This window comes from Corythoichthys intestinalis, chromosome 9 (genome assembly GCF_030265065.1).
Source record: "Corythoichthys intestinalis isolate RoL2023-P3 chromosome 9, ASM3026506v1, whole genome shotgun sequence".
NCBI classification, from domain to species: domain Eukaryota; kingdom Metazoa; phylum Chordata; class Actinopteri; order Syngnathiformes; family Syngnathidae; genus Corythoichthys; species Corythoichthys intestinalis.
In genome coordinates, this window is record NC_080403.1 from 14918232 (window position 1) to 14945722 (window position 27491).

A 27491-nucleotide genomic window follows, 5' to 3' on the forward strand; every position below is an offset into this window, starting at 1 on the left:
TTTTATGTTCCGTGCTCTTTGAGAGACGTTCTACAGCTGCTTTGCCCCTGCTGCTCACGTCCAAGTCACAATGGCAAAGCATGGAGAAACCGTGGAATGAGTCTCCACTGCTTTTGGCAAGTAAATCATGCTCTTTCCTCCATTCAATGTTTAAAGATGTCCGCCATTTTGGCAAGGTTACTAGCACTGTTGTAACATCTCGGCTGGTTGAAGCCTGGGACCGTGTGCTTTGGTCAGATGAGACCAAGATTGAGCTTTTTGGCAACAACACTCTAAGTGCCACGAAAGATGCGCATGCTGAAAAGCACCTCATACCCACTGTGAAGTATGCGGGTGGGTCAGTGATGCTGTGGGGCTGTTTCGCTTCCAAAGGCCCTGGGATCCTTGTTAGGGTGCATGGCATCATGAATGCTTTGAAATACCAGGACATTTTAAATCAAAATCTGTTGCCCTCTGCCCGAAAGCTGAAGATGGGTCGTCACTGGGTCTTTCAGCAAGACAATGACCCTAAACATATGGCCAAAGCTATACAGAAATGGTTCACCAGACACAAAATCAAGCTCCTCCCATGGCCATCTCAGTCCCCAGGCCTTGTTTTGTTTGCAAAAGGGGGTTGTACAAAGTATTAACAATAATAAGTGCTAATAATTGTGACACACATTATTTGATGTCAAATAATTATTTCTTTACGTGGGATTTTTTTCCCCACAGAATAAATGCACTTGTATTGAAGGTTGGACTTTTCTCTTTTTTTCCATTAAGGTCCCATATTATTTGAGTAAAAAAAAAAATATTAGAAGCTAAAAAACACATCTTAACCAGAGGGCACTGTATGCAGTAACGTACCGCACGAATGTTATTTTTAGACCGCAAGGCTGTGTGACGTCACCATCGTAAACCAAAACGGGGTCAACACAGAAACGCGCTCACATACAACCCATGCAAGTACTGCTTGTTTTCTAGCTGTAATCTTTCAAAGAAGAACATGCCGAGAAAACACTGCTGCTGTGGAACTTGTACAAACGACTCTAGACATTACGGCCGTTCACATATGAAGGATGCTTTCTACATATACGTTTCCCGATGCCAAAAACTCAGAGGGAAAAAATGTGAACACTGGATCAACTTGTGCAGACGTTCAAAGACCAGTTTAACGCCAGCTAGGTGAAGCCATTCACCTTCAGATGCAGTAAAAATTTTGTTGGGGGCCATGGTCCTACAGATGACAATCCTGATCCATCGCCTGCCACGAAAAGGTAACCCATTTTGATATTTTTACTTATTTTTTAGCGTGGCGTTTTGCCGTGCTGCTTCTGTCTGACAACGAATAACGTGAAAAAAATTTAAATTATTTATATCTCACAACAGTCATGTAGGCCTATTTTTCTAGAATACGGATATTTAAATAAATTAACCATGTTTGGCCTTGGTCTTTTTGTAGTAAGCCTGTTTATGCCTACAGGTAGGCTCTAGATTTAACAGATTTATTTTTTCCGTTGTAAAGAAACAATCTTACTAAGGGAGAATTGTAAATAAATTAATAGAATTCAGATTTGCTATTATTGAAAAAATTACAAGTGTTCGGTGCTACTCGGTCACCAAGTAGCATTTGTGATCGCTACAGAAAAATAGCAATATGAGTTACCCTCAATAACAGTCGTAGAGAGACGTAAGACAACCAGAGGACACAAAATATAATAAAAAAGACAGGGCATATGGTGGTAAAGGATAGCTTGTGGAAACAGGAAAATGTAATTGTGTCGTAAGGCAATGGACACGAGAAAAAGGTATTAATAAAAAGCTACCTCTGGATCAGGTCAGTCTTTTTCAGCCCTCGCACTCAAGCCATGTCTGTAACTAAACATTTGTATGTTCTTCCACATCTTTACCAGTGAATTTGTCACCGGGGACATCATTTCTGGACAAAATTGGTAGGCTTAGCTCAGTAAATATCTCGTTCCTACACTATTTACATGCATCTAGCATGAGGGACAAATGCGAGTTTGACCAAAAGTAGCTAAGTTCATGATTATTAAGGAGCAAAGGTGACGTGTTACAAGCGGTACGCTATTGGGAATTGATTCCTTCCCAGACCAAAAATGAGATAGTTCTCTGCTTTGAGTAGGGGGGCACAATCCTTTTTGGGGAAATGCACGGCCCTTATGGCCCACTCATGTTGACGGTTCTGGGCTTGACAACTTTATCGGTTCATACCCAAACCTTGTTTGTTTCATCATTCCTATTGATTTGACCATTGTCAGTGTCATTTTGAAGTTGAGAGCTGTCGCCGCTTTCTGATTCCTCACAGTCACAACCTTCACATTCCATTGTCAACACACAAGTATGTGGACACTAGTTCATTCAACTGCCATGCATTTGCAGTACCACCGAAATTGAAAGACGGCGGCTGATATAGACTTTTGGCAACCTAGTCTTCGCTCGAAAGAATAACCCAATTTATTTTACCTTGTGAATCCATATAAGTCTGCCATTTTGAACAAGGCACATTCCTAAACTCCTCCCCAGGTTTCATTTTTTTCCTATTCCACTTGGCCAATACTCCTTCCAAGCCACTTGAAAACAATTTAATTCAGCAACTCATGAGATATGATTTATAAATGCATATTCGGATTTTAAGGGGGGCCAGGGGGCCAGGCCCCCCCGGTGGCAGTAAAGTATCATTGCATGTAATTGACTTTCCAATATATATAAAATTTGTAAAGCAATAAAACTGCAACAAAAATGAATGAAATGAACAAAAAAAAATATTTTTATGATGGGTCAAAATTATTTTTCGAACAGATCATGTGACTAGCAACTTAGATGGTCATTTGCTTTGCATATAGTTAAAAAAAAAATAGAGGATGGCAATTTTATTTTTCAAATGATTTTTTTCTTTGAAAATAGTTATTTTGATTGAAGCAACTTTTTGGGGGGATTGAATGATTTTGACACAAATGTCCTACCCATAATATGGCCCAAACACAAAAAGGATTGCTTCAATCAAAGAAAACTTTTTCAGTGAAAAATGAAGTTTTCAAATGCAAATTTTTCAATCTCAAATATTTTTTCGCATTCAAAAACTTTTTCTGTGATTGAACATTTTCTTATTTTGATTGAAATTTTTCTTTTAGAATACATATCTTTTGAAGCAACTTATTTTTTTATTGAATAATAAAGACAAAAATGTCCTAGCCAAAATGTGGCCCAAACACAAATCAACATTACTTCAATCAAAAAAAAGTTGCTTCAATCAAAAAAAAAAAAAAAAATAATAAAATAAAATAAAAATAAAAAAATCAAAGAAAAATAGCTTTCACGTGCATTTTTCTTTAGTTTTTTGAATTTCAAATTTATTTTTGCATTCAAACATTTTTTTTTTCAAGCGACTTTTTGGGGTTGAAAATATATATTTTGATCGAAGCAACTTTTTTTTGATTGAATAATACACAAATCTACCTCCATACGGCTCTGCCCAGGGAATACAATTTTTGAATGTGGTAACTACATTGGCACGACACCGGCAGGTGTACCATATTCACTGGATGACGATCTTGGCGAAAACTATTGCCTAAGCAAAAATTTAGAATTCCCCTCAAGAATGATGGGAAACAAAAAGCGCTCATTGTCAACTTATTATTCTAAATATTCTTGTTAATTTTATTGCTGACACTGCGTTTCGGGGTCATCAACATGTTGTGCCCACCCTGCCCCAAAAGTCAAACTCTGCCTATGATAAATGGTCATCAACTAGTATGATGTTATGCAGGGGCAAAAAAAGGTGTCAATGTTAAATGTCACTGTGGGACGTTAACGCACATGGGTCATCATGCAGAAACTGTTAAAAACGTGTTGTTTGACTGGTTTTAAGGACACTTTGGTCATGGTTCAAGCTCAAACAAGGCCTTCAATGGCAGGGGATTTTTAATTAAGCCTGAGGGCACTTTTACGAGGCTGCATGTTAATGGCCCGACCAAGAAGTGAACTTAACAAAGAGAAAGGGGAAATCAAAGGTATAAATTGTTAACCTCGGGCAAATTACCTGAGCAACACGGACGAGTGTGTCAACCCGAAAAACGAACGCAATTTTACAAAGCAACCAATTGAAGACAAAAATACATTATGAGCTTTTTGGAACAATTTAGGATTCCTCCATGAATTGCAAGCCATGAACATAAAAACAAGTGGAGGGTATACAGAGAGTTCCATTAGGGATAATAGGTCATTAAGACTCAACTGGTTAAATCAAGCATATTGAGGCAACAAACACATTTACAAAAGCGCTCTGGGATACTGAGGGATGGTCTCCTGAAGAAAACCTATAGTTTGCAAATCAGGTCCGTCCAAGTATCCTTTGAGAGACCTTAAAAAAGTCATACTCATGTGATATGATAGCCAGGTGCAACTCGCACTGTGCTGCTAAAACATGATTAAATTAACAACCAATGGACATTGCACCTCAAGACGTAAGCGTGTGCTGACAGTCAGTTTTTTATTATTATTTTTCCATTATGAAAACAGCAGGAAGTCTTGGTCAAATTAAAGTGACACATCCACACACCGACATCATTTCTCAGTGGTGGCACTATATGAGAGGCTGGGTGGGGAGGGGATCCGTCACCATGACATCTGTTCCAATGTAAAGCCATTCATTGCACAATAGTGGCCAGTCAGCAAGGTACCACTTAAGCGTGAGGCTGACCGAATCTCACCTCTGCATCAGTACATTTATGGGTGAAAGTGTAGTGGTTGCCATTTCTGTTGTGTGCTGGTCCTGGATGAAGTTGTAAAAAGGCATTTTTCTTTTTCGGGACAATCAAAGAATAAATTGAGGAGCTACTACTATAATTCACTGTAGAGCCACACCTACTACGCACAACATATTACATGGTGTCCTTATCAGAAATCATCCAGTCATCATAAACATAGCAAAATAGACAAAATCTGAGGTCTTAAAATGGCCAAATGTGTGCACATATCTGGAAAATAAGGCTCATAAAATGTTTCCTTCATTTTATACCATGTTTTATCACTTAAAGTACACTCTGCCAACTAGAGGGTGTATATATGGTGAAATAATACTAAATCAAGGTCTTACATTGTTTTAGTGTACACAAGCAACTACCTGAAATTGCTGTGCAGTCATTCAGGAGGAACCAACCTTAAAGGTGACCTTGAGTTGTTAATTATTTCACATTATCTTTAATAAACTTTGATGCCATTTTATCAGATTTGCAAGCCTATTTGAAATGAAAATGTCTGTTTTCAAGGTATTTTAGTTGGTCACTTTTACATGCTTCTGCAAACAGCATTTATCTAACATTAACATTTAAATTTCTTGCTACGATTGGGCCTTAGTGAGTGGATGTGTCAGAAGGATAAAGTGGGCAGGTGGGTACTTGATCTTTTGCAAGAGTGGGGGGAAAAAAGGTGGAATTCATTGCAAGGTCACCTTTAACCCTTTATACGGCAATCATTTAACTCATTGGCTGAATTTGACTCAATTGTTGTCAATTGCAGACGAGTTAAGTAGCATAAAATTCAAAGAAAATATGAACGCGTAATTGGATTCATAACCGGAGTGTATTTGTTTATTATTCTTTAATTAACATTTTATTAATGCCTAATTTATTCATTAAAAAAATCTATTTCAAAATAATATATTTTATAAATATTTGGCGTCCACATTTGTACACATCACATTTTTTTTCATGTAGGCCACAAATGTATAACAAAATGTATTCCATGTTTTTTGTTTCTTCATGGTTTTTTTTTTTTTTTTTTAAACCAATATATTTATGAAGGGTTGGGAAACCTGATGTTTACGGTGCCATTACAACCACCAGTCTGCCATTCTCCAGTAAAGAGACAAACATTAGGTAAACATTTACATGTTTCATAATTTGTCTCAAATTATGTGTGCGTTTGATTGGTTCCCAGTACTTAAGAAGCTTCCATCTGAAAGCACCGAAATACAGTAAAACATTTTTTGATTACAGCAGCATCTAGTGGTTATTGGTTTAATAGTCATACGACGACTCGGACACACTTGTTGCAAACAACCTAGCAGTGTATTTTTTTTCCCCCACAAAGGTTGTAGGCGACAAACACTCATCTACTGACAATTTCGAGTCTAACGGTACACAGAAGAGGGTTTAATTTGAGAGGAAGCATAAAGAGATTCACTGCTAACTCAGGATTAGAACACCAAACCTTAGAAATCCACTTTTATCCTCAGAACGAAAACATGCCTTTATAATGAGGACAATGCTCATTCTTGATTAAAGATCTGTTTTAATAATTCACAATGTTGTTGCCTATTGTTACTGATACTTTCAGCAGGGGATAATTAAGTGAAAATATTTTTAGAGATACCGCTGCACCTCATGTGTCTCATATTGTAATAGTTAAATCACTAAAAACATTTGTGCCCCTTTTTCACCACACAGGTATCAGGTGGCATGCCTGTAGAAGGACAGCATGTCGTCCAGACTTTGGGGGGGATCTTGAGGTAGCTGCTGAGCCTGAACAGGTTCCACTGGTTCTGTGGGTGCCTGAGGTTGGCTTGGCTCTGCGGGTTTTGGTGGTAAGTGGGGCTGGTTGGACTCAGTGGATTGGGGGGGCACCTGTGGCTGGAATTGACCTGGCATTGAAGGTGGACACTGAGGGGGATATTGGTTTTGGTAATGTGGGGGGAAGTGTGGAAATGGGTACGGTGGGCTAATAAAACGTGGAGGCGCAAATGAAGGGAAAAATGGAGGAAAGGGGTATCGGAGGTTGGCGGGGGGGGCCGGCGGGCGACAGGGCGGTGGTTGATGTGTTTGTGCTGGAGGATTTTGTGGTGGCGGTTGAGGTGCAGGAGCAGCTGCAGGGGGAGGAGATGGCTCATCATGCTGGATCTCCGTGCTCCCAAATGGGACTTGCGTCTGTTTGAAAGCCATTTGTGGACTTTTCTTCTCAGGTACTGGCATCTTTGCTGCTCTCTGGCTTCTTGTGTCAGTAAAGTATGTGGAGGGAGGCGCAAACTCGGAATCCCGCTCTGATTGGCGCCGACTTTTCCACTCACTAAACATGGATTCTTGAATTTAAGAAACAAAAATAAGTCAAAAAGGCATATGAGTTGAACTGTCAAGAGCATAAACTCTAATAACTTTTTTATGGATGTTTCTGATTGTAAATTGTTATTTAATTGCCAACCAGCAGGATACTATTTACAGTGGAGGCATGGGAGTGGTTGAAACTGCACATCTGATGTTGACTGCGATTGAGCAAATTGTGTTTGAGACAATAAGAATATGTATGGCTAAATGAATATCCCCTTTGAAAGGAACGTTCATTTTTGTTCTGGAATTTTGGTCTAGGTGAACTGCTCCTGCATAATACATGGCAAACCCCAAGAAACACACCTGTTGACCACATTTTTGGAGTGTGCAGAACTCATCACTTCATTGGAGCAGTGAAACACAGGCATTAGAGGTCTTTTATCGGTGATAGAAAGTGCCAAAATAGCGATATTTATGACAAAGAAATGGAACAAATTCGCGACAAACCGCTCTATGTGAGTTGAGATGATGACTCTTTGTTGCAGCTTTTAATTGAAATATCCTGGACAATTACAATTAGCATGTAACACGGGTAAGGCTGCAACAACTAATCGATTAAATCAATAATAAACGATTAGAGCTGAAACAAATACTCCAGCAACTTGAGTAACTCGAGTTTAAAAACTGATCCGAGTAATTTTATTCACCTCGAGGAATCGTTTAATTTTGCCAGCTCTAAGCATCACGTTTTGCCCGGACTACTTTTAACGCAGGACAACGCGCTGACGTCACGTGCGTAGAGGAAAAAGCAATAAAAAAAAAAAAACAACCTTACTGCAGCCGACAGCCGCTATAAACTACGCCAACGTTGCTAAAAACTACGCCCGCATGATGCTAGTGTGCTAGCAGGTAGTGTCCGATGCGTCTCATAGATATCGCATGCATTTAGAACTAGATGCGAAATGACAGACTCGGCCGCGTCTGGGCAGTGTTAGTAAACAGCCGCCATCTTTAAGCAGTAGACTTCCCGGCGCTAATAAATATAACGTTACTGTCACTCGCTCACGTAACGTTAGCCCTTCGGAAGGCTAGGTTTCTATTGATTATGACCACTGTCGATGCGTGGCTAACGTGTCTTACATACAGGCTTTATTTAATCTGTAAAAACACAGCGCTGTAGAGTGATGAGAGTGTAAAATTAAAACATAATAAAGCTAACTGTCAGTTTTAGCTAAGTAGTCATTGCTGAATAAAACACCAAGTAGCGCTGCTCCCTAATGTGCTCCAATACAGCAGGTATTATACATTTATTTTGAACACTGCAAAAACTCGAAATCCTATCAGTACTTATAGTTTAGACCAGACATGTCCAAAGTCCGGCCCGGGGGCCAAATGCGGCCCGTGGTCAAGTTTCATCCGGCCCCCAGCCTCTGTCATAAAATCAATAACGTCTGGCCCGCACACAGACTTAATAAATTGGTCAACAGTACTGCTACCAGAATATGAAGTAGCTTACACACTAAATGCTGCTCATCATTTACCCACTAAAAGGCAGCAGTGGTCTAAGCAACATTACCCCGTGTGTTCCATAACTTTCAATTTTCTAAAATGGCAATAATCAACAACAAAAAAGAAAGTTGCCAGAGACGGCCGACGCTTCAAGGATAGGTGGAAATTGGACTATTTCTTCACTAAAATACGCAACAACTGTGTCTGCCTCATTTGCAAAAAGACATTCGCTGTTTTTAAAGAGTTCAATGTGAGGCGATATTACCAAACAAGACACGCTGACATGTATGACAAGATTACAGGGAAGATACGCGGTGAAAAATTGAAGCAACTTGAAGCTAGTTTAATTTCACAGCAGCAGTATTACGCTATAGCCCGAGAGTCAAAAGAGAACGCCACAAAGGCTAGTTGCGAGATTGTTGAAGTTATTAATTAAAAAATAATAATAAAGCAAATGTGACACACTGAATGGCTTGCTAAAATTTGCTTAAATATATTGTTCTACGTACAGGACGTCAGCCAAGGTCGGCCCCCCGCATTTTTATCACACCAAATCTGGCCCCCTTTGCAAAAAGTTTGGACACCCCTGGTTTAGACTAACTTAAAACTTAAATAGAACCTAAAAATAGCTTGACACAAATGGAAATTCAATTGCAACACGTGGGAAAAACACATAGCTTTCAAGTGATGTGTGTTATCAAGCGTAATTACATTTTTCAGGCATGAAAATGGGTCAGGGGTTAAAAAGGTGAGAAAGGTGTGGAGGAAATATGTTCCGGCGTTCTGCCAAAATGTCCGCCGTCGGCAAAACGTCCTACATGTGGCGAATTTGACCATTTTAATTTTTCACATAAGGCTTAATATTCGAGTTAACGGGGGTTTAATTAGTTGAAGGAGTTGATTTCAACCACCATTGACTCGCGCTAGCTTAGCCACTCCGGAGCCCTGAAACTAACAAATAACTGTCAAACTGCACAGAATTTGTTCAAATCATTTCCAACGACTAATTAAACCCCGGCTAACTCAAAGATTAAGCCTAATGTAAAAAATTCTGAACTTCCCCTTTAAAATAAAGACCATTGAATATGGCCCTTAAAATGTTGTCTATAAAAGTTTTAGAGCAATAAAACAAACAACACAAATGAATAAAATGAACAGGAATCCTTCAAAGTATTTCATAATGGGTCCAAATTATTTTTCGAACAGATCATGTGACTATAGAACCTTAGAGACAGCCGTTTGCATTGCTTAGCCAAAACTACAGCTGAGGAGGCAAGATGGATATTTAGAATTTCTTTAAACCTAAGCTTTCAAAACCCTCAACAACAACTGAGCTTGAACCGAGGATTGAGCACGAGCAGTATCAAAAAGTCCTGGCTGTCGTGTTACCTGTTGTGCTGTAATTCCAAGTGGTGCTTGAATTGGATGCTTATAGCGGTGGACAGTCTTTTTGAGCCAGCGCAAAGTTTGCAGCGCACGGAGATATTTTTGTTATCTTTACTGGACAAAAATGTGAAGTAATGGCTTTGTTTCCAGTGTGCAAATGCAGCCGTTTGTAGTATATCTCCTGCCTATTTCATTGCATCCTGGCGAGGTAACAAGGCTATGTTGTTTTGGCCGCAAACTCCCAGCGCTCACGCATCATGGTAATACACGTGACCCTTTTTGTTCCATCCCCGATTAAAAAATGTGACATGTGATGTCACTCCCATGACTACAGTATTCTTCATTCTACACACACATTATGGGGCAATAACAAAATAGTAACGCACAGACATCAAGGAAAGTAATTTTACTCAGATTGCTGATTTAGAAAAATGAACGCGTTAGATTGTTCTTTACTGAAAGAAAGTAATCAGATTAGTTACGCATTACGATACCGCGTTATTGACAACACTGCTTTTATATTACCGTTAAATACACAAGCTTGACGCTACCTTAACGGGAGCTATTTTTTCACCGGACGCTCCGGCAGTGTTCAACGCAAGCTGCAACGAACGGCAGTAACTTTGTCATACCACAAAATATGAAAACGAAAACCATTACTCACTAAATTCAATATGCTGGCAAATGCATTCATCTAAAAACAATTGGGAGTGACCACCTCCAGCGAATGTGAATTTGTGCTTAGTACAAGATCATCTGTCGCAATTAGCGATCTTTGACGCTCTTTTTTTTTTCCTCCCCGCATACAAACTTGTTTCTCTCTCAGCGGCTGTGATTAACCTCAATGAAGTTGGTGTCGTAGCTAAGCCTTGCCTATCATTCGTCTTTGTAAGTTTTTAGTAACTTTGTGTATTGAATTTGAAAGGAAAATGTGTGTTTTGTTTTTGACGAACTTTTTCATGAAGCTAAACTGTTGAAGCTACTCACATGTGGAAAAATACGAGTGTACAACATTTTAAATGTATTCATTTGGTATATTTCAGTTACCACGATTTGAGAGATCAATAAATTGAAGAATTTACGCCTTGCGTTTGGAGTGCTTGTTTTTGGGTTTGCTGGAATAGCGTCACTGACACACGCAGCATCAAACAGGGGAAGGGGTAAGCGCTGCGGCGCCAAGCTAATTCTGGCTGCATTTTCGACACATGAAAAATAACGAATACGTACTACTGTATGACGGAAAATTTTAGTGGTTTTGTAACCGCGACGTTCTCATAGCATGGTAATCCGTGAAGGTAACTGGCACATGCCTACAAACGACCCCCCCCCCCTTAAAATTTTTTCACCTCGGATCTACACGATTCACGTAGGTCATCCTTTTTGACTTCAAAACGGCGAATTTCGCCGAAAGGTGAGAGATTTTCATGCCTGATTTTTAGGTAAGAAATATGTTTTTTTTGTAAGATTTAAGTTTTTTGAGTGAAAGCAATGAATTTTTTTTTTCTAGTCACTCTAGTCTTGTCTAGGCTACTCCGTCACACTGTTATATTACACATTATAATTTATTTTCAGAGCAGTTACCCCATTAGTCAGCTATTCAACTAAAGAAACTTGATAATGTTGACAGCTGGAGGCTGAATTGTTTCTGCAACGCAACGAGAACAATAAACCAACGTACCTTTGCCTCTGTCCCACTCTCGGACATGAGGGACTCCAGGTTTGGTATCCCTTCTTTCCTGAATCTCCACTTCCACCTTCTTCACTCTACTGACCTCTGGTGGATCCTCAGGTGGAGGCGAGGGCGCCATCGTGTCCTCTAAAATGTGACCATAATCACAAAAGTAAATACTTTATCAAATAAACCAGAATTACACATTGGATTTAAACCTTCGTTGGACTCTTCGAGTTGCTCGTCCTCTGCAACACCTCCCTTGGCCTTCAACTTCCTCTGCTTTATTTTAGCCAGCCGAGCCTGCAGGATGGCCTTCTTCTTCTCTTTCAGTCGCTCCCTCTTGCTCCTTTGGTCGGTCGTCTAAAAAAAGGGGCAGTCATCTTCAGTCAGATTCATAGTTGCTTTATAACTCGCATTTTCATTTCCAATATCGATAGCGGTCAATGGCACTGAAGCATTATCATTTATTGCCGACCTCCTAGTTCAAATGAATTGAATGTCTATTGCCATCAATGGCAGACAAGGAGTTTAAATAATATTTTGTAAAATGTGTTCTGTGTGTGTGTGTGGGGGGGGGGGGGGGGGGGTGGCGGTACAAAAATGTCCAAAATATGATTTAAAACCTTATACTACTCCAAATTATGAAGCACAAGAGATTCTCGGAGCTTGGAGTGAGTAGCAGAATTGCATCAACTGTTTATTTCAACATTGATACCTTAAAACAAAAGTAAATGTGTCAGAGCCGATGTATAATAGCCTCTCAAACAAAAACAGAAAGGCGCAGAGGCCTTTAGTTTCATTAAAGGGCAAACTCTGTTGTTGGAAAATGCAGGCTGGCTTCAAACCAGCCATTTACATGGACCATCCATTTTAAAATGTTTGATTTCACTTTCAAACTAAACTGGTTTATGGTACAAAACTTTGGTCAATATGGCGAAATAACTGCTTAATGACAAGTGTACGTGACTTGAATTGGGATGTCCCCGTTACAATCAAGTCATAGGAAAATCGGGCCTATCGGGCCATTTTTCAGAGGATCGGAACCGGGTGAAAAGGATCATGTTAATTTTTTTAAAGAATGTTTTTAAGGGTTAAAAAGTAACAAAATAATCGTGAAATACAATGGCATTGCCAAAAGAAACAAAAATACATACGTTTTATACTTTTATAAAAAGCCAAAGAGGAACTACTGTAAACAGTACAGTACTGTAACATATTTGGAACTATTGTTAAAATACATTTATATATTTATTTAATTTTTTCCTGCATCAGATCTGGACTCTGTATCGACACTTAACAGAATCTCAAAATCAGCTGACTCGGATTCGGGTGCAAAAATATGCGAACGGGACATCCTTAGACCTGCATATTGTCATGGCCACGCCCTAAACAGTGAGCGGTGGGAAACAAATACAAGCCGTAAGGCCATTGGTGCCGTCACCAAAGGTTTGCCCATTTATTTTCTCCCCCAACTTCCGAGTTTTACAGAAGTACACGAAATAAAAAATAAGAAGTAATGAAATGCACACAGCTGCCATGAGCAGCTCACCTGGTCCCTGAGCATGTCTAAAGTCTCTCTCTGCTTTCTGCGGTCCTCCTCGTCATGAGAAAAAGCAAAGTAGCCCACACCAAGCTCCCGAGCCTCTGTGAAATGACACGAAAATGTCAAACTGAAGCAAACTTGTTCATTTCCATTCAGTGAAGCCCCTATCAAGAGCAAACCTTGAGCTCTGATATTCTCATAATGTACTGGTCCAACGGGTTTCTTCATGGCTTCTTCTTCTTCTCGCTCCCACTCTTGTCTCTGTAGCTCTCTGCGCATGTCCTCTGACAGCAAGTCAGCAGAGACTTGTCTACATGGGTCAAAGACATGCTCAAAACCCCATTCACTACCTAAAAAATAAACGACTATGTGATTACCTATTTCCTTTGAAGCCTAAGTCCATTTTCACAAAATCTGGCAAGTCTTTCTTCATGCACCTTCGAGACCGTCCTAGAGCATCCACAAAGTCCACCCTAAAACAAAACAAGATATGCCGGATTATATTTGAGAACTTGCCTAATCAGCAAAATAAACATACAAATTATACGCAAACAAAATTACACTTTACCATTCTTCATCTGGGTTCTGAGGAGGAATAGGAGATAAACTGGCAATTTCCTCCTCCTCACTGTCAGCATCCTTTTGTTCACGTATATCTTTTCTTTTGTCAATAATTTTTTGAGCAAAATCTACCAGGTACAATCCCTCCGTTTCCTCATCTGACAAAAAGATAAATACAATTTGAAGGAAAGCCCCATTTTGGGTCGTATATAGTCAGTCATAACCAACCTGGGAAGTTTCCCTTTGTCATCTGCTCATAGAGTTTGGCTTTTTCCTCTAGCTTGTTCCTGAGAAGGAGAGAAAAAAACAAACAATTACAGGAATGACGGGTTTATTTTATTAGTAAAGCTAGAGTAGACACCTCGACGTCTCCAGGTTCTTCTGCTCCTCAGCCAACTGCTCTGCATCTTTCTCAGCTCTTGCCGAAACGCCAGTGTTTTGCTTGACAAAGACATTTGGTTTCTGCCCAAGGGGATTCGAAAGTAACTTGAATTGACAGGTATTTAAAACACAGAAATTCTAAAGAATGTTTGCTCTACCTTAACTTTGGGCTTAGGTTTATGTCCAGTACTAGTATTTTCCTGTCCAAGTCTCTGCTGTTTGAATTGTTCCTGCTTTCTGTAGAGCTCAGCTTTAAGATCCACCAACTATAAAACATATGAGGTGCTCAAGAACCAACTAATAACAGTGCTAGCAAAGTAGCATGTTTACTAAGCTTAGCTGGGTTTCCCGCAGCGTTCATGTCACACTACGCCGATAAAATGCAAACACAACTTACCGAAGAGGCAGTCACATCAAAAGGTCTCTTCCTTTTGTCCATTCTAGAATATATTCTCCATTAAATTGGGAGTCATTTGTTGCAAGACTGTAAAATGAACACATCTATAGATATCCCATGCATAAGGATAGATGTTTGTAGGCTGAGTCGGCGGCGCAGTTAACTGGCGGCCACCTTGCGTCGGGGGTCTTTTGTAGCTAACGCGAGTTATTTTTTTCCCCACGAAAATATTCTTAACCCGATGAAATCTTGGCTCAAATCAGGGCCTTGTTCATAACAGGCTATATCAACGTTGATACGATCCGATTGTTTTTACTACATGTCTGACAATAAGTGGAAAATTGAGCAATTTATGTCTTACTTGAGTTATTTAAGAATAAACGCCTCACTGACCATATTATATTTAGCGGACCCGACGCAAAATTGCCGACATGCGACGACGCTCGTCCACGTTGGTTTACAGCACGCAAAACACTTCTAGAGAGATATGATATCTATGAACAAAACAAACAAAAAAACACCTTCTTCTACGATTTTTCTAGTTGAAAATGTTACAATACTGCCAACTGGCGGCCATACTGAAGCGCATCACCAATTTTTTGAGGCCACAAATGTCTAACAAAGATTTGACTAGGAGACGTTCGCTGCTAGCCCTTCAAGTCAAAATGGTTTGGAATCAGTTTTTAACCCTTGGGCGTTATTTTATCTTGACTAAATTCTTGTGATTTTGTCCAAAAAATGGCTTTTCCTTTGAAGTGTGATAACTAAGTCATTTCTGAATATTTTTTCACTTTCAGCCACTCAAAATGTTCAGTGGCGTCAGACCTATCTACACATATATAGTTTTTAATTTTTTTTAATTTTTCAATGCCCCCTATGGACAATAATAGCAGCATTATCCGAATAGCAAAACTAACTATGCTGTATATATATAAAAAACAAAAGTCTAATTTGAATATTCCATATCACATAGTTAGAGGCTTGAATAAGTCGTTAAGTCATAACAACCGATTTTTTTATGCATGCCCAGTTTTTACACATTTGCAGTTTTCTCATTTACACTAAACTCTTGTGATTTTGTCCAAAAAATGGCTTTTCCTTTGAAGTGTGATAACTAAGTCATTTCTGAATATTTTTTCACTTTCAACCACTCAAAATGTTCAGTGGCATCAGACCTATCTACACATATAAGGTTTTTTATTTTTTTATTTTTTTCAATGCCCCCTATGGACAATAATAGCAGCATTAACTGAATAGCAAAACTAACTATGCTGTATATATAAAAAAAAAAAAAAGTCTAATTTGAATATTCCATATCACATAGTTAGAGGCTTGAATAAGTCGTTAAGTCATAACAACCGATTTTTTTATGCATGCCCAGTTTTTACACATTTGCAGTTTTCTCATTTACACTAAACTCTTGTGATTTTGTCCAAAAAATGGCTTTTCCTTTGAAGTGTGATAACTAAGTCATTTCTGAATATTTTTTCACTTTCAACCACTCAAAATCTTCAGTGGCATCAGACCTATCTACACATATAGTTTTTAATTTTTTTTATTTTTCAATGCCCCCTATGGACAATAATAGCAGCATTATCCGAATAGCAAAACTAACTATGCTGTATATATATATATAAAAAACAAAAGTCTAATTTGAATATTCCATATCACATAGTTAGAGGCTTGAATAAGTCGTTAAGTCATAACAACCGATTTTTTTATGCATGCCCAGTTTTTACACATTTGCAGTTTTCTCATTTACACTAAACTCTTGTGATTTTGTCCAAAAAATGGCTTTTCCTTTGAAGTGTGATAACTAAGTCATTTCTGAATATTTTTTCACTTTCAACCACTCAAAATCTTCAGTGGCATCAGACCTATCTACACATATATAGTTTTTTATTTTTTTTATTTTTCAATGCCCCCTATGGACAATAATAGCAGCATTATCCGAATAGCAAAACTAACTATGCTGTATATATATAAAAAACAAAAGTCTAATTTGAATATTCCATATCACATAGTTAGAGGCTTGAATAAGTCGTTAAGTCATAACAACCGATTTTTTTATGCATGCCCAGTTTTTACACATTTGCAGTTTTCTCATTTACACTAAACTCTTGTGATTTTGTCCAAAAAATGGCTTTTCCTTTGAAGTGTGATAACTAAGTCATTTCTGCATATTTTTTCACTTTCAACCACTCAAAATGTTCAGTGGCATCAGACCTATCTACACATATATAGTTTTTTAATTTTTTTTATTTTTTAATGCCCCCTATGGACAATAATAGCAGCATTATCCTAATAGTAAAACTAACTATGCTATATATATATATATATAAAAAACAAAAGTCTAATTTGAATATTCCATATCACATAGTTAGAGGCTTGAATAACTCCACAAGTCGTAACAACCAATTTTTTTATGCACACCCACTTTTTACACAATTGCAGTTTTCTCATTTACATTCAACTCTTGTGATTTTGTCCAAAAAATGGCTTTTCCTTTGAAGTGTGATAACTAAGTTATTTCTGAATATTTTTTCCACTTTCAACCACTCACAATGTTCAGTGGCATCAGACCTATCTAAACATATAGTTTTTTTGTTTTGGCCCCCTATGGACAATAATAGCAGCATTATCCTAATAGTAAAACTAACTATGCTATATGGGCTATATATAAATCAAACTAAAATATTTTATATTACATAATTACATCATTGGATAAGTAAAAGTCGTAACAGTAGATTTTTTTTTTTAAGAACAAGACTGTGACAACGTGACAATAACTGATTTGATGATAGAATTTATGTTAACAATTTTACAAAACATACATACAATATAACAGTTAACATAATAACAATATACACAATTCATGATGTGCACTTTGAGATTTGTTGTTCAAATGTAAAGTGCGTTATAAATAAAATGTATTATTATTTATTATTATGTTCGAAGCGGCTTTGTGCAAAGGCCACATTGTTTGCGCTTGGACGGGGGTCCAGCTCGCTGCTCAACCAAGCCTTCGGCAGAAGGCGGTGGTTCCCGTTTTAGGACTTCTGGGCGAATTAGAGCCTTGCCAAGTTCCTCAAGAAATAGTCGGCGCTTGTAGCTTTTCTTCACGTTCCACTCAGGGTAGATCTCCGTGAACAGCACAAACGAGGGTAGATCTCCGTGAACAGCACAAACGCGCTGCATGACGAAATGTCCGGCATGTGAAAAAACTCACACATTGGCCACCTGAGTGCGCGCCGGCGGCAGGAGTATGTGCCACAGGCCTGCAAAGCACAAGCGCACACAACAATAACAGCTTTGATCTTTGATCAGCTTTTACAAGACAAACCTTGATATGCAAAACATTTGCTTACTCACTCTCGTCATTACCTCGATCGCCGTCATTTTCGTCATGCGCCTCAACGTGGTCATGTCCGTGCCCCCGCCTTCTGCTCCCCGCTTTCATCTCATTATGTTGTCAACTATTTCCTAATCCTCGTCATCAAAGCCGTCCTCCTCCGGCATCGAAAGTCCGGAAGAATTTGTTCAATGTCTTCTGGGCTCTCCAAAGAAGCGTCCGAACAAAGGTCGTCGTCGTCGGAATCAGGATTTTCTAACACCATTCGAATCGTGTCCTGCGGTGAAATACTTCTCGCCGCCATCGATCACAGTTGTGTTGGAAGAAATGCAAAATGGTGATCCTCGCGAGAACAGAGACTCCCAAAATGCCCAGAACCAATGAGAGTAAAGAAATTCAAACACCCAACCAATAAGAGTTGAAATTCAAACGACAACAATAAACACGTGTTTTTTTGTTTTTGTTTTTTTGCATTTCCGGGAAGTACCTTTTTATTGTCTTGTGCAAACGTGCAAAATTGCAAATACGCATGCCCAAATAGACTGAAAGTGAGCTCAGACAACATTATCACCAATTTTTTTGTAAAGCCAACCGTCTTTATTGCATTAATTTTTGACCGATCTAAAGCTAGCTTCGCAAGCAAATTCATGTATTGGCCTATGGCTCCATCTAGTGACTTCTGGGTGTCAACACAAAAAAAAATTTTTCTGCATGTTTTTGACTCGCCAAAGAAGCGATTGCATCAATAATCACGGAAAATGCATTATAAAACATCAGGTTTACAGCATATTAAAAATCATGATTTATAATGGGAGTCAATGAGCCAAAAAATGGCAAAATAACAAGAGTTTAGTGCAAATCTTCCCAGCCTGTTTGCAGTAAGTTAGAAATTGCCTGATGGTGCCATTTCGAACTTCTACATGATTTAGTATCCTGCAGGAAATATCAGCTCCCTAGTGTATTTTTTCAAATGCTTTTTTTCCTTTTAAACACAGAAAAAAACGAAAAAAGCCAAAAAATGGACAAATAACACCCAGGGGTTAAAGCGGAATGGCATTCAAAAGGTGTATGGGCTGTTGCTCACATGTTAGATGAAAATGGGAATTGGTTGCTTCATCATGATTTTTGCCGTAAATACCAAATACAGTGTAGTCTAAAAGAATTCACAAAGTTAATGAATGCAATCCCAATGGCAGTTAAAACAATGGTGAAGGAGGATATGCAGAACTCTCGAGTCTCTTAGAATCTGAGAAAATTACACATTGGGGGGCAGGATTTTTGGGATAGTAAATGTAATAATAAAGTTATCAGGAAATTGTTGATAAATGAATATTATCCGAATCCAATTAAGAGGATATATATTTTGAAATTATTTGAGATCGATAAGATTAAAGGTATACGAAAAAATTGTTTCATTTCCGGTGCCTCCTAAAGCTAAGGAGGTCCAATTCAAGATTTTGAATGAAATTTACCCAACGAAAGAATTTTTAAGATTGAAATTTGGTTTTGAAGCGAATAACTCTACTTTTTGTGATGTACAATTAGAAAATTTAAGTCATATATTTTTTCACTGTAATGTTGTTAATTCCTTCTGGAGTCAATTAAACGAATGGCTGCAATCTAAGAATATTGATCTACCCCTGACGGAAGAAACAATTTTATTTGGTGTTTATCTGAAGGATAAAAATTTAGAATTTGTTTTAAATGTAATTCTGCTTATGGGGAAATTTTTTGTTCATAAGTGTAGGTTTTTTAAAACCAAACCGTGTATGGCTCACTGGAGAAATGAGTTCTCTATATATTGCAAAGTTTTGAATGTGATCGACGGGAAGGTCCATTATTTGTTTTCTTTATTCAAACATTTTAAGTTGGTTTAGGAAGTCCTCTCAAGAGAAAAAAGTTGATTATTTATTTTTGTTTACTTTTGTGTTTGTTGTGGTGGTTGTTCTTGTCGTTGCCATTGGTTGTTCGGTTATGCTCAATCTATAATATTGTATTTGATGTAGATACTTGAGTGCTTTGTTTTGTGTGTATATTGTTCAATAAAAAAATAAAATAAAAGTCAAAATGGTTTGGACCTCAGTGCCGTTAACGGCATTGAAAGAGTCAGTCCTAGTTTGAATGAATTAGAAAACAATCAACAAATTAACATTTTACAATTAATAGTTTTAATTTTTCAAACAAAGTAGACAGAATATTGATTATTCATTTGGAGAGAGAGAATAAAAATTGAGACCAGGCATCCAAATATGTGGACATGACATTTTGGGTTATGTAAACCATTCTTGTATACCAAATGCTAATATTATTGATATATTTTTTTGTTTTGTCAAAACAAAATAAACACACCTTTGTGAAAACCTTTTGTATTCCATCCTACTAGCACACTTTCATATTTCAATGCCTAACTTTTCTCATGTGACTGAGAAATCACTTGATACTTAAAATACTGTATGTAAAATATACCCCAAAAAATCTTAAAACGAGTCGATAGCAGAGAAGAGTAGCCAAACACAAATTTCTACTTATAGCAAGTGGGTCAGAACTATCAGAGAATAGGTGACTGCGTTACTGAATGCATCAGACACATTTGTAGCACCGGGAACAAATTATGCTCTGACCTACATGTTGAAATAGAATTTATTTGGAACATCAACAGCACACACCTACCTCTCTGCCATGACTCAGTTTTCAACATCACATCGAGACCTTTCCTGGTCAAAATAAAAATCCCACAAAATGAACATCTAAGTGGAAATGCGCTTGTCCCCCAGAGCTACTTCATTCAATCAATAAAGTGCCTTCAATACGCATTGGTTGTCCACTTCACGTCTTAATGTAATGCTGGGTCTTCTCAAGGTGGTGGTGCTGCATCAAAAATAAATTGCAGGAGTCGGAATCATTTATTTGGCACGATGTGAACTCCAGCCATATGAGAACATGTAAAACTTGTTAACTTCCTTAAACTACAACAATGAAAACAATGAATGCTTATAAGGCAACTACAGGCTGCTCCACAATTTACATTGCGCATATAAAAATAAGAACTTAAATGACGAAATAAACATCTCTCATCTCTCTAAACAACCTCTCGTAACATCATCTCTCAGATGCAGTAAAGTTGAGTGGTGTTGTTTCTTATGGTGGAGAGCACGGTAGGCATGTCTTCACCTTTGAGCAGACTCAACTCCTGCAAAGTATGGATACCCAGTCCCGGATGGGAAAATCTGCATTGGTCTCTGTTCACCTGAATATAATAGAATAAGCATAATAACATGAGATCTGGGACAAAAAGTGAAGGTGACCTTTGGATGGGTATTTGCAATTGAAATGTAAATCATTCCCAGTTGAAAAGGTTTTAAGGCGGAAGAAGTCCACTAAATTAAGTCCTATTTTGGCATGATACCCTTGAATATCGATGAGAAATGATGGCATGCCATCTGCTGCTAAAGCTTACTTTGTCTTTAACACATATTGCAGGAGCATGGTTTACATTTTTAAGGCCCGGTTGGAAACGTACCAGTCTTGGCAGGAAATATGGCGCGTCTGTCTCCAACACAATGCGATCAAGAGGAATTTTACGAACGGCGTCTCTAGCCTCCATGGCACTTGAATATGTTATCAAGGCTGTGAAGCCCACATACATGTTGGGAAACTCTTCCAGGAAGGGCTGGATCACCGCATAGCTGTTTGTGAAACAGTGTCTATAATCCAAAGCAAAAAAAAAGCATATGACAAAATAAGTTGGGATAGAAGTTTAAGTCCAAAATTAGGCGGGGGAAAATGTACACATAATATAGACAGCTTTATTAAAAATTATCCAACCCCAAAAAATGTTTCAGCAAGTTTCTCATTTTTGTACATCCTGCTCATAGTCAAATGAACCCCTTATAATGCATTAATTTCCCTCATTGGCGGCGCTATACATCCATTCCCTTTTGACCTGGGAAAGGTGGGCGGGCAGCCTCCTAGTCAAAATGAAAGCACACAGCCAGTCCTCCCAGTTAAAATGAATTGGGCATCTATTGTTGTCAATGACAGCCAATGAGTTAAATACAATGAAACCCCCCCTAAATACTTTACTTTTACAGGTTAATGAGTAGTGTAATATCTTGTAATGTACTTTGTTTAAATTGAAACCCTATATAAAATTTATACAATTCTTTTTATTAAATTAGATCTTTTATCTTTTTGTGCCGGCCCATAAAAAAACACATGCAGCTGCAAATGACATTCATACGGGATTTTGGACACCCCTGAGGTAGTCGTAAACTGTTAAGAGGAAATAAGACCATGTCAGTACATACCTGTGAATTTTGTAATCTCTAGGGACACACTTCTTTAGGATTGTCATTAGGTCGTCATCTGCATCCCTGCAATGGATGACCACAGGCTTGTTCATAGCCACAGCCCACTGCAGTTGCCTCTCAAACACCTTTATAAAAAAAAAATAATAATAATAATAAATTTAAAAAAACAGTCAGGACACTAAAGCTTCAATTAATTCCAATTAAAACTATGTAATTCTGACCGTACCTCTTTTTGCTTAAAGACGCATGTAGAGTTTTTGTGGGAGTAATCCAAACCCATTTCACCAAACGCCACAGCTTTTGGATGCCCCATGGCTTTCAGTATACTCTGTTCTCTGGCGCTGCAGTACTCGTGAGCAAAATGTGGGTGGCACCCAAAAGCCCCCCAGACCATGTCCTCATCGAGTAGACCCTTCCACAAAGCTTCCTTGGACATGAGCCGTGGGTTGCAAAAGTCCGCAATGCAGCCTTGAAACTCTGATGGAAAGCTGTTGCAGTAAATACTTCGGAAGTGTCTGAATGAGCCGCGAAAGCGCAGTTTTCCGTAAAGCATGTCAAGATGGCAGTGCGAGTCTATGAAGCCCCTAGCACTGTGGGGGTAACTTGACCACGTGGGTTGAGGATTCCCCACGGACCGTCTGGTAATACTAGGTGTGCCATCATGCTGAAATGCGTAGCGGGGAGAATGAACAGAAGAGCCACCGTATGAATGCCTTAATGCTCTGGAGGTATTTTCTGTAGAGATGGAAAGTCTTGGCAAAGCAAAGGTGTCCATCAGGTTTGAGAAGTCCAGAGCCTGGGGTTTTAGGGTCTCTTGATAGACTGTGGCCACCGCTGAAGGGTTTATTTCTTTTTGCTGCTCTTGCAGGGAAACTGTCCTTTCCGATACAGGGAAAGATCTCATTACAGCACTCGAGTCTCCAGTGTTTAATCTTGGGGATGAAGAGGGTGTATCACCAAAGCTATTATTAACTAGTGAACTCTGAAAGTTCCAGCCATTGGGGGAGTCACCCTGAAGAGCCATCCAATAAGAAAAGGGATCTGGAATATACTCAAGAGGAGGACATGAAGTCTCAATGTCCTGAGCTTGTGGTTCAAATGCAGAAGCAGAGACGTCTTGGGAGTAATGAGGATTCACTCCAACGTCTTCCAGAACAACCTGAAAGACAACGACATTGCATCATCCCACGTCACTTCACCTCTTTAACACTTTTTTGGTATTTAACATTTTTTAAAGAGCAATAAGATGACATATTTTACGTTCATTTTTTAGAGGTGTTCAAACTGCGGCCCACTCCCAGCAGGAAATCATTGAATACGGCCTGTGCAAGATGCTTAAATTCAGCCTACATTCTGTTGCACTTCAATACTAGAGGGAGCTAGTAACTTAAACAGTGCCTCTCAATTAGCTCAAGAAATGGGAAAATGTGTAGCATTTCAGTACAGTAATTTGTTGTACATAAACATAAATAATCCAGTGTGATAAATGGAGCTATCTTGGTGGTGATTTTCTTTTTTGACTGTCGCTGGACATTTTCTCTTTGCTCTGCAAACTTTGTTTCATTTATGTATGTATGTGCATATATATACATATAATATATACATATAAATGAGGAGTGCATGAAAAGTTTTAAACATCGTATATAAGAAGCGTTGATGCATGGTCAAACCTATGATTTTCTAAGTATTCCAGCCAAATCTTAAGATTGTGATTTGCTTATATTTTTTGCTGATTTTTTTTTTGATAAGCAAGCATCAAGGATTTAGTGAAAAAGGAGAAAACTGAAATTCATGCGCACCTCAGTGGCTGCTATGGCAACAATTCACGAATGTGGATTGGAACATGTTCCCTATCCACCTTATTCGCCAGACCTGGCCCCCTCAGACTTCTATATTTTCCCCCAAATGAATAAAACCTTGGCTGACATTTTGCCAGAGATGTTAGTGCTGCAGGTTGAGGGATTTATGAGTGTCCATCAAAATTGTCCATCGTTGTTACAAAGCAGATATTTGTAAGTGTGTACATCTGGGTTGGGGGGAGTCCCAACAAAAGAGTTCTTCTAAAGGGATAAAAGCGCTTCAGTGCCGTTGGGAGCAGTGTTCAACCCTTTTAGGGGACTATGTTGAAAAATAAACCAACAAAAATCACTTGTCTTTCCGATGCTTAAACCTTTCATACACCCCTTGTGTATATATTGAAATATTCTTATACCTCTGGATTATTTTGTTGCTAGTTGCCCTTATCTCATTCACTATCATTGACAGTTATGACATCAAATCGGGGAGGTCTGGCATTGAGTGATATTTAACTGCCATTGACAGTGGTAGACATCCATGAGGGACCGGCAGCGATCAAACAACAACAGTGTTAACCAGATTTTAAACAGATTTTTCTAATTTAAGAGGCTTGAGAGTAACAGACTGTATTCAACATGGTATTTAAGCTCAACTGTCAAAAGGTTTGATTCCCTGACTGCCTTCGACATATGTGCCTGTAGAGTATATGAGCAACAAACTCATGTATTCTATTTCCGCAGTGAAAAGGATGCCCTTGAGCATGCAATTTGTTCAACTGCTCCCAAAGCAAAAGAACACTGCACCACATCACCATGTGTCGTTAATAGTTTGTTCAGTCGTAAGCTTCGTTTAAACTGCCAATAAAAGCCAACACTGTTTTGTCGTCCACATCAAACACATCAAAGACGGTAATGACAAAAAGTAGCATGCAAATAGTTTGCTAGAGGTAGCATCTGAGCTGGAGCAAAGGCAGGACAGCCGACAAGAGTCCAGCTCAGATCCTACATCAGACAGCGGAAGTTGGTTAATCATCTACTTTCTATAGTAGTACAGCTCCAAGAATTGTCGCAAGCGAATTACAGGAAAATTGGTCAGATAACCAATCGTACTCACAGTCAAGCCTATCAAAAATGTACAACAGTTCAATGACCCTAAAATGCCCTTCTTGGATGGGATGTTATTTTAGCTGACGAAATATAACACAAGAAATATTCATGAACTGTGAGACAGATGTGTTAACCATTAGGTCGGTAATATGGTAATGTCATAGAAAGCATAACTCTGTAATGAAAATCGAGGTTTTCTAATCAATCTGTTATGGAATACTCTATGACAATCACTGTACAAGACAAAAAAATCTTATAACTTGCTTAACTTGAAATTACCCTTCCACTTGTTTGAGGCACTGCATCATCCTTTTGTTCAACTGAAACCACAAGAGCCTGGGAAGCTGAGCACTGATCTCCAATGACATCACTTTTTTTCCCCAGCCGAAGCGACTTGGAGGAACGAGTTGAAAGCAAAGCCTGACAGTGTTCTTCAGTCTTCACATGAGGGCTTGTAACAGCGTCAGCGTTGAATTTTGAAGGAGTGGTCTTCAAGCCACTGCTGCCTATGGCTGCCAATAATGCCATCGTGTATATTGCCTTAGAGCCCTCCTCTGGTGTCCTGTCCTTTTTGTTGATTAAAGAATGAGTGGGAAGAGGGGATACGTCACCCTGTGTGGACTCTGGCTGATTGGCTTCCTGTGAGATGTTCAAAGAACAAAACAGTCAGATCTTCCTCATTAACTCAAACGATTTCACTCATCTTCTTAGTTCTTATGTTTTATTGCTGCTACTGCACAAATTCACCTGTAATGTGAACGCTTCAAAACTCTTCCTGGTCCGCTTCCTCAGCTCTACTTTGCCTTGAGAAGCACCAGTGTCAAAACTTGCCTCCGATTTCCTCTTTGGGGTGCTCAGACTTAGCACACCAAAGCGGCTTGATCCAGGGGAGTCGTTGAAAGGCAAATGTGCTTTGGGTGACACCGCATGAGGTGTGAGTGTCAAATCTCTTTGATGCAGACATGTGGGCGGGGAGAAAACTTTTGAAGGCTTTGAGATCTTAAAAGATAACTTCTTCCGGCAGCTATCCATGTTGAATCTACATGGATGGGTGAAAGGATGGCGAGAGAGTCAGGCAGATACAAATACAATAGGTTTAACAAAAATGAATATATACATTAAAAAGCAAAATCCTTATTAATGATATTCGTTGACTCATTACACAACAGGGGTAATATATTAAGAAAAAATAGAGATATAAAATTAATCCCCTCCCTCCTCCCCCAATATTTTTATTGTTTTTCCAAAAAATTCAAACACGATGACCACAAAGAGGTCATATTTCACAACCGAGAATCAGTCCTCTAAAGTAAATTAGTACGATGCCCTAATAAAAAAAATGGAGGACACAATTACTGTACCATTAGGTCACTCAATGACATTTTAGTGGCAGTGAATTAATAATAAGCCAGGATTGAATGTACTTCTTAAAGTGTATGACTAGCAAAAACGTTAGAATTTATCAAGAGGGATGACAGAAACGTGTATAACAAAGCAAAGATTACATAATTGTACTTCGACAGCAAGCATTTCGCTCTTTAGCCAACCCAACTAGCAAGCTTAGCCTTAGCATCTTTGACTTACACCTGCGCCACTCAATTATCAAAATAGCGTTTTTAAGCCACGTCATTAACGTATGCTTCTGTTTATAATATTGATAATATTGATAAAAGTGAACGTGTACGTAAGAGAAGTTTTAAATTTTACGAAAAAAAAGGTAAAAATATGCGTAAATGACATGACTCACCAGGTCCCTCTTTGTTAATGAGTCAGCATTTACTACAAAGTTTGGACAGTTTCTTTAACGAGTAAGTAACTTGAAAAAAGTTTGAAGGCTTGTCTGAAACATCTTGTAACGCTAGATGGAGACAAAGTTGCGTGTTGGTCTAACCTCGCGAGATTTGAGTACAGCTGCAAGTATTTTGGTGATAATCTAATCAATATAATTTCGCCTCCACCGTCCGTCTACTTTTTTAAAGGCGCCGGAGGACGGAATTGGAACATAATATACGTTTGAAAGAATGCATGCACAAAATACTGTCTGTAGAATATTTTCCCCAGAAGGAGCAGATGTCCTTTAAGTATAAATTATGTTTCAAAGGCAGACATACATATACTGTATATGCAATTTAAGCTTAATAAAAGAGACGTGCTTTCATTATTAGTTTGAATTATTATTTTTCTTTTAGTATATTTTGTATTTCATTTATTATGTGTCCATTCTACCCTGTTAAACATTTCAAGTTTTGGCCCTTTATGAAAACAAAAATAGCTCCCATATTTATGTCCTCCCCTTTAATTCATTCATTTTCTTTAGAACTTATCACGAGGTTCTAGGGCTGGGGTCCTCAAATACAAATCTTGAAGGTCCACAATTGTTTTTTTCATACAATCATGGGTCCATTTATTAATGTTGGTCAAGTACAAGGCAGGT

At 38.5% G+C, this 27491-nt stretch overlaps 2 protein-coding genes across 2 annotated transcripts; both read right to left on the minus strand.

The window, feature by feature from the left end:
- Positions 1-3464: 3464 nt before the first annotated feature.
- Positions 3465-15100, minus strand: ccdc174 (coiled-coil domain containing 174). Its single transcript, XM_057844867.1, has 11 exons — positions 14493-15100; positions 14254-14361; positions 14076-14176; positions 13943-14001; positions 13722-13872; positions 13531-13626; positions 13333-13463; positions 13160-13254; positions 11826-11970; positions 11617-11754; positions 3465-7078 (listed from the first exon to the last, which is right to left on the minus strand). The coding sequence occupies exons 1-11, from the start codon at positions 14532-14534 to the stop codon at positions 6453-6455; spliced, it is 1692 nt and encodes a 563-aa protein (XP_057700850.1). The 5' UTR covers positions 14535-15100; the 3' UTR covers positions 3465-6452.
- A 4804-nt stretch (positions 15101-19904) lies between these two features.
- On the minus strand, positions 19905-26970 carry tatdn2 (TatD DNase domain containing 2). Its single transcript, XM_057844986.1, has 7 exons — positions 26805-26970; positions 25805-26096; positions 25337-25696; positions 22381-23313; positions 22152-22279; positions 21365-21548; positions 19905-21091 (listed from the first exon to the last, which is right to left on the minus strand). Exons 2-7 carry the CDS (start codon positions 26087-26089, stop codon positions 20951-20953), a joined length of 2031 nt encoding a protein of 676 aa, XP_057700969.1. The 5' UTR covers positions 26090-26096; positions 26805-26970; the 3' UTR covers positions 19905-20950.
- Between the last annotated feature and the right edge of the window lie 521 nt (positions 26971-27491).

Bases quoted from the DNA above. Each gene is read 5' to 3' on its own strand.
- ccdc174 (XM_057844867.1), bottom strand. From the start codon at position 14,534: ATGGACAAAAGGAAGAGACCTTTTGATGTGACTGCCTCTTCG. The intron at 13,627-13,721 runs GTAAAGTGTAAT...GTTTTGTTTTAG, and splicing joins CAGAACCCAGATGAAGAATG to GGTGGACTTTGTGGATGCTC. The intron at 7,079-11,616 runs GTACGTTGGTTT...CTTAAATTCAAG, and splicing joins AGAGTGGGACAGAGGCAAAG to AATCCATGTTTAGTGAGTGG.
- tatdn2 (XM_057844986.1), bottom strand. From the start codon at position 26,089: ATGGATAGCTGCCGGAAGAAGTTATCTTTTAAGATCTCAAAGCCTTCA. The intron at 23,314-25,336 runs GTAATTTCAAGT...GTTGTCTTTCAG, and splicing joins TGCCTCAAACAAGTGGAAGG to GTTGTTCTGGAAGACGTTGG. The intron at 21,549-22,151 runs GTATGTACTGAC...TTTGGATTATAG, and splicing joins AGAGATTACAAAATTCACAG to ACACTGTTTCACAAACAGCT.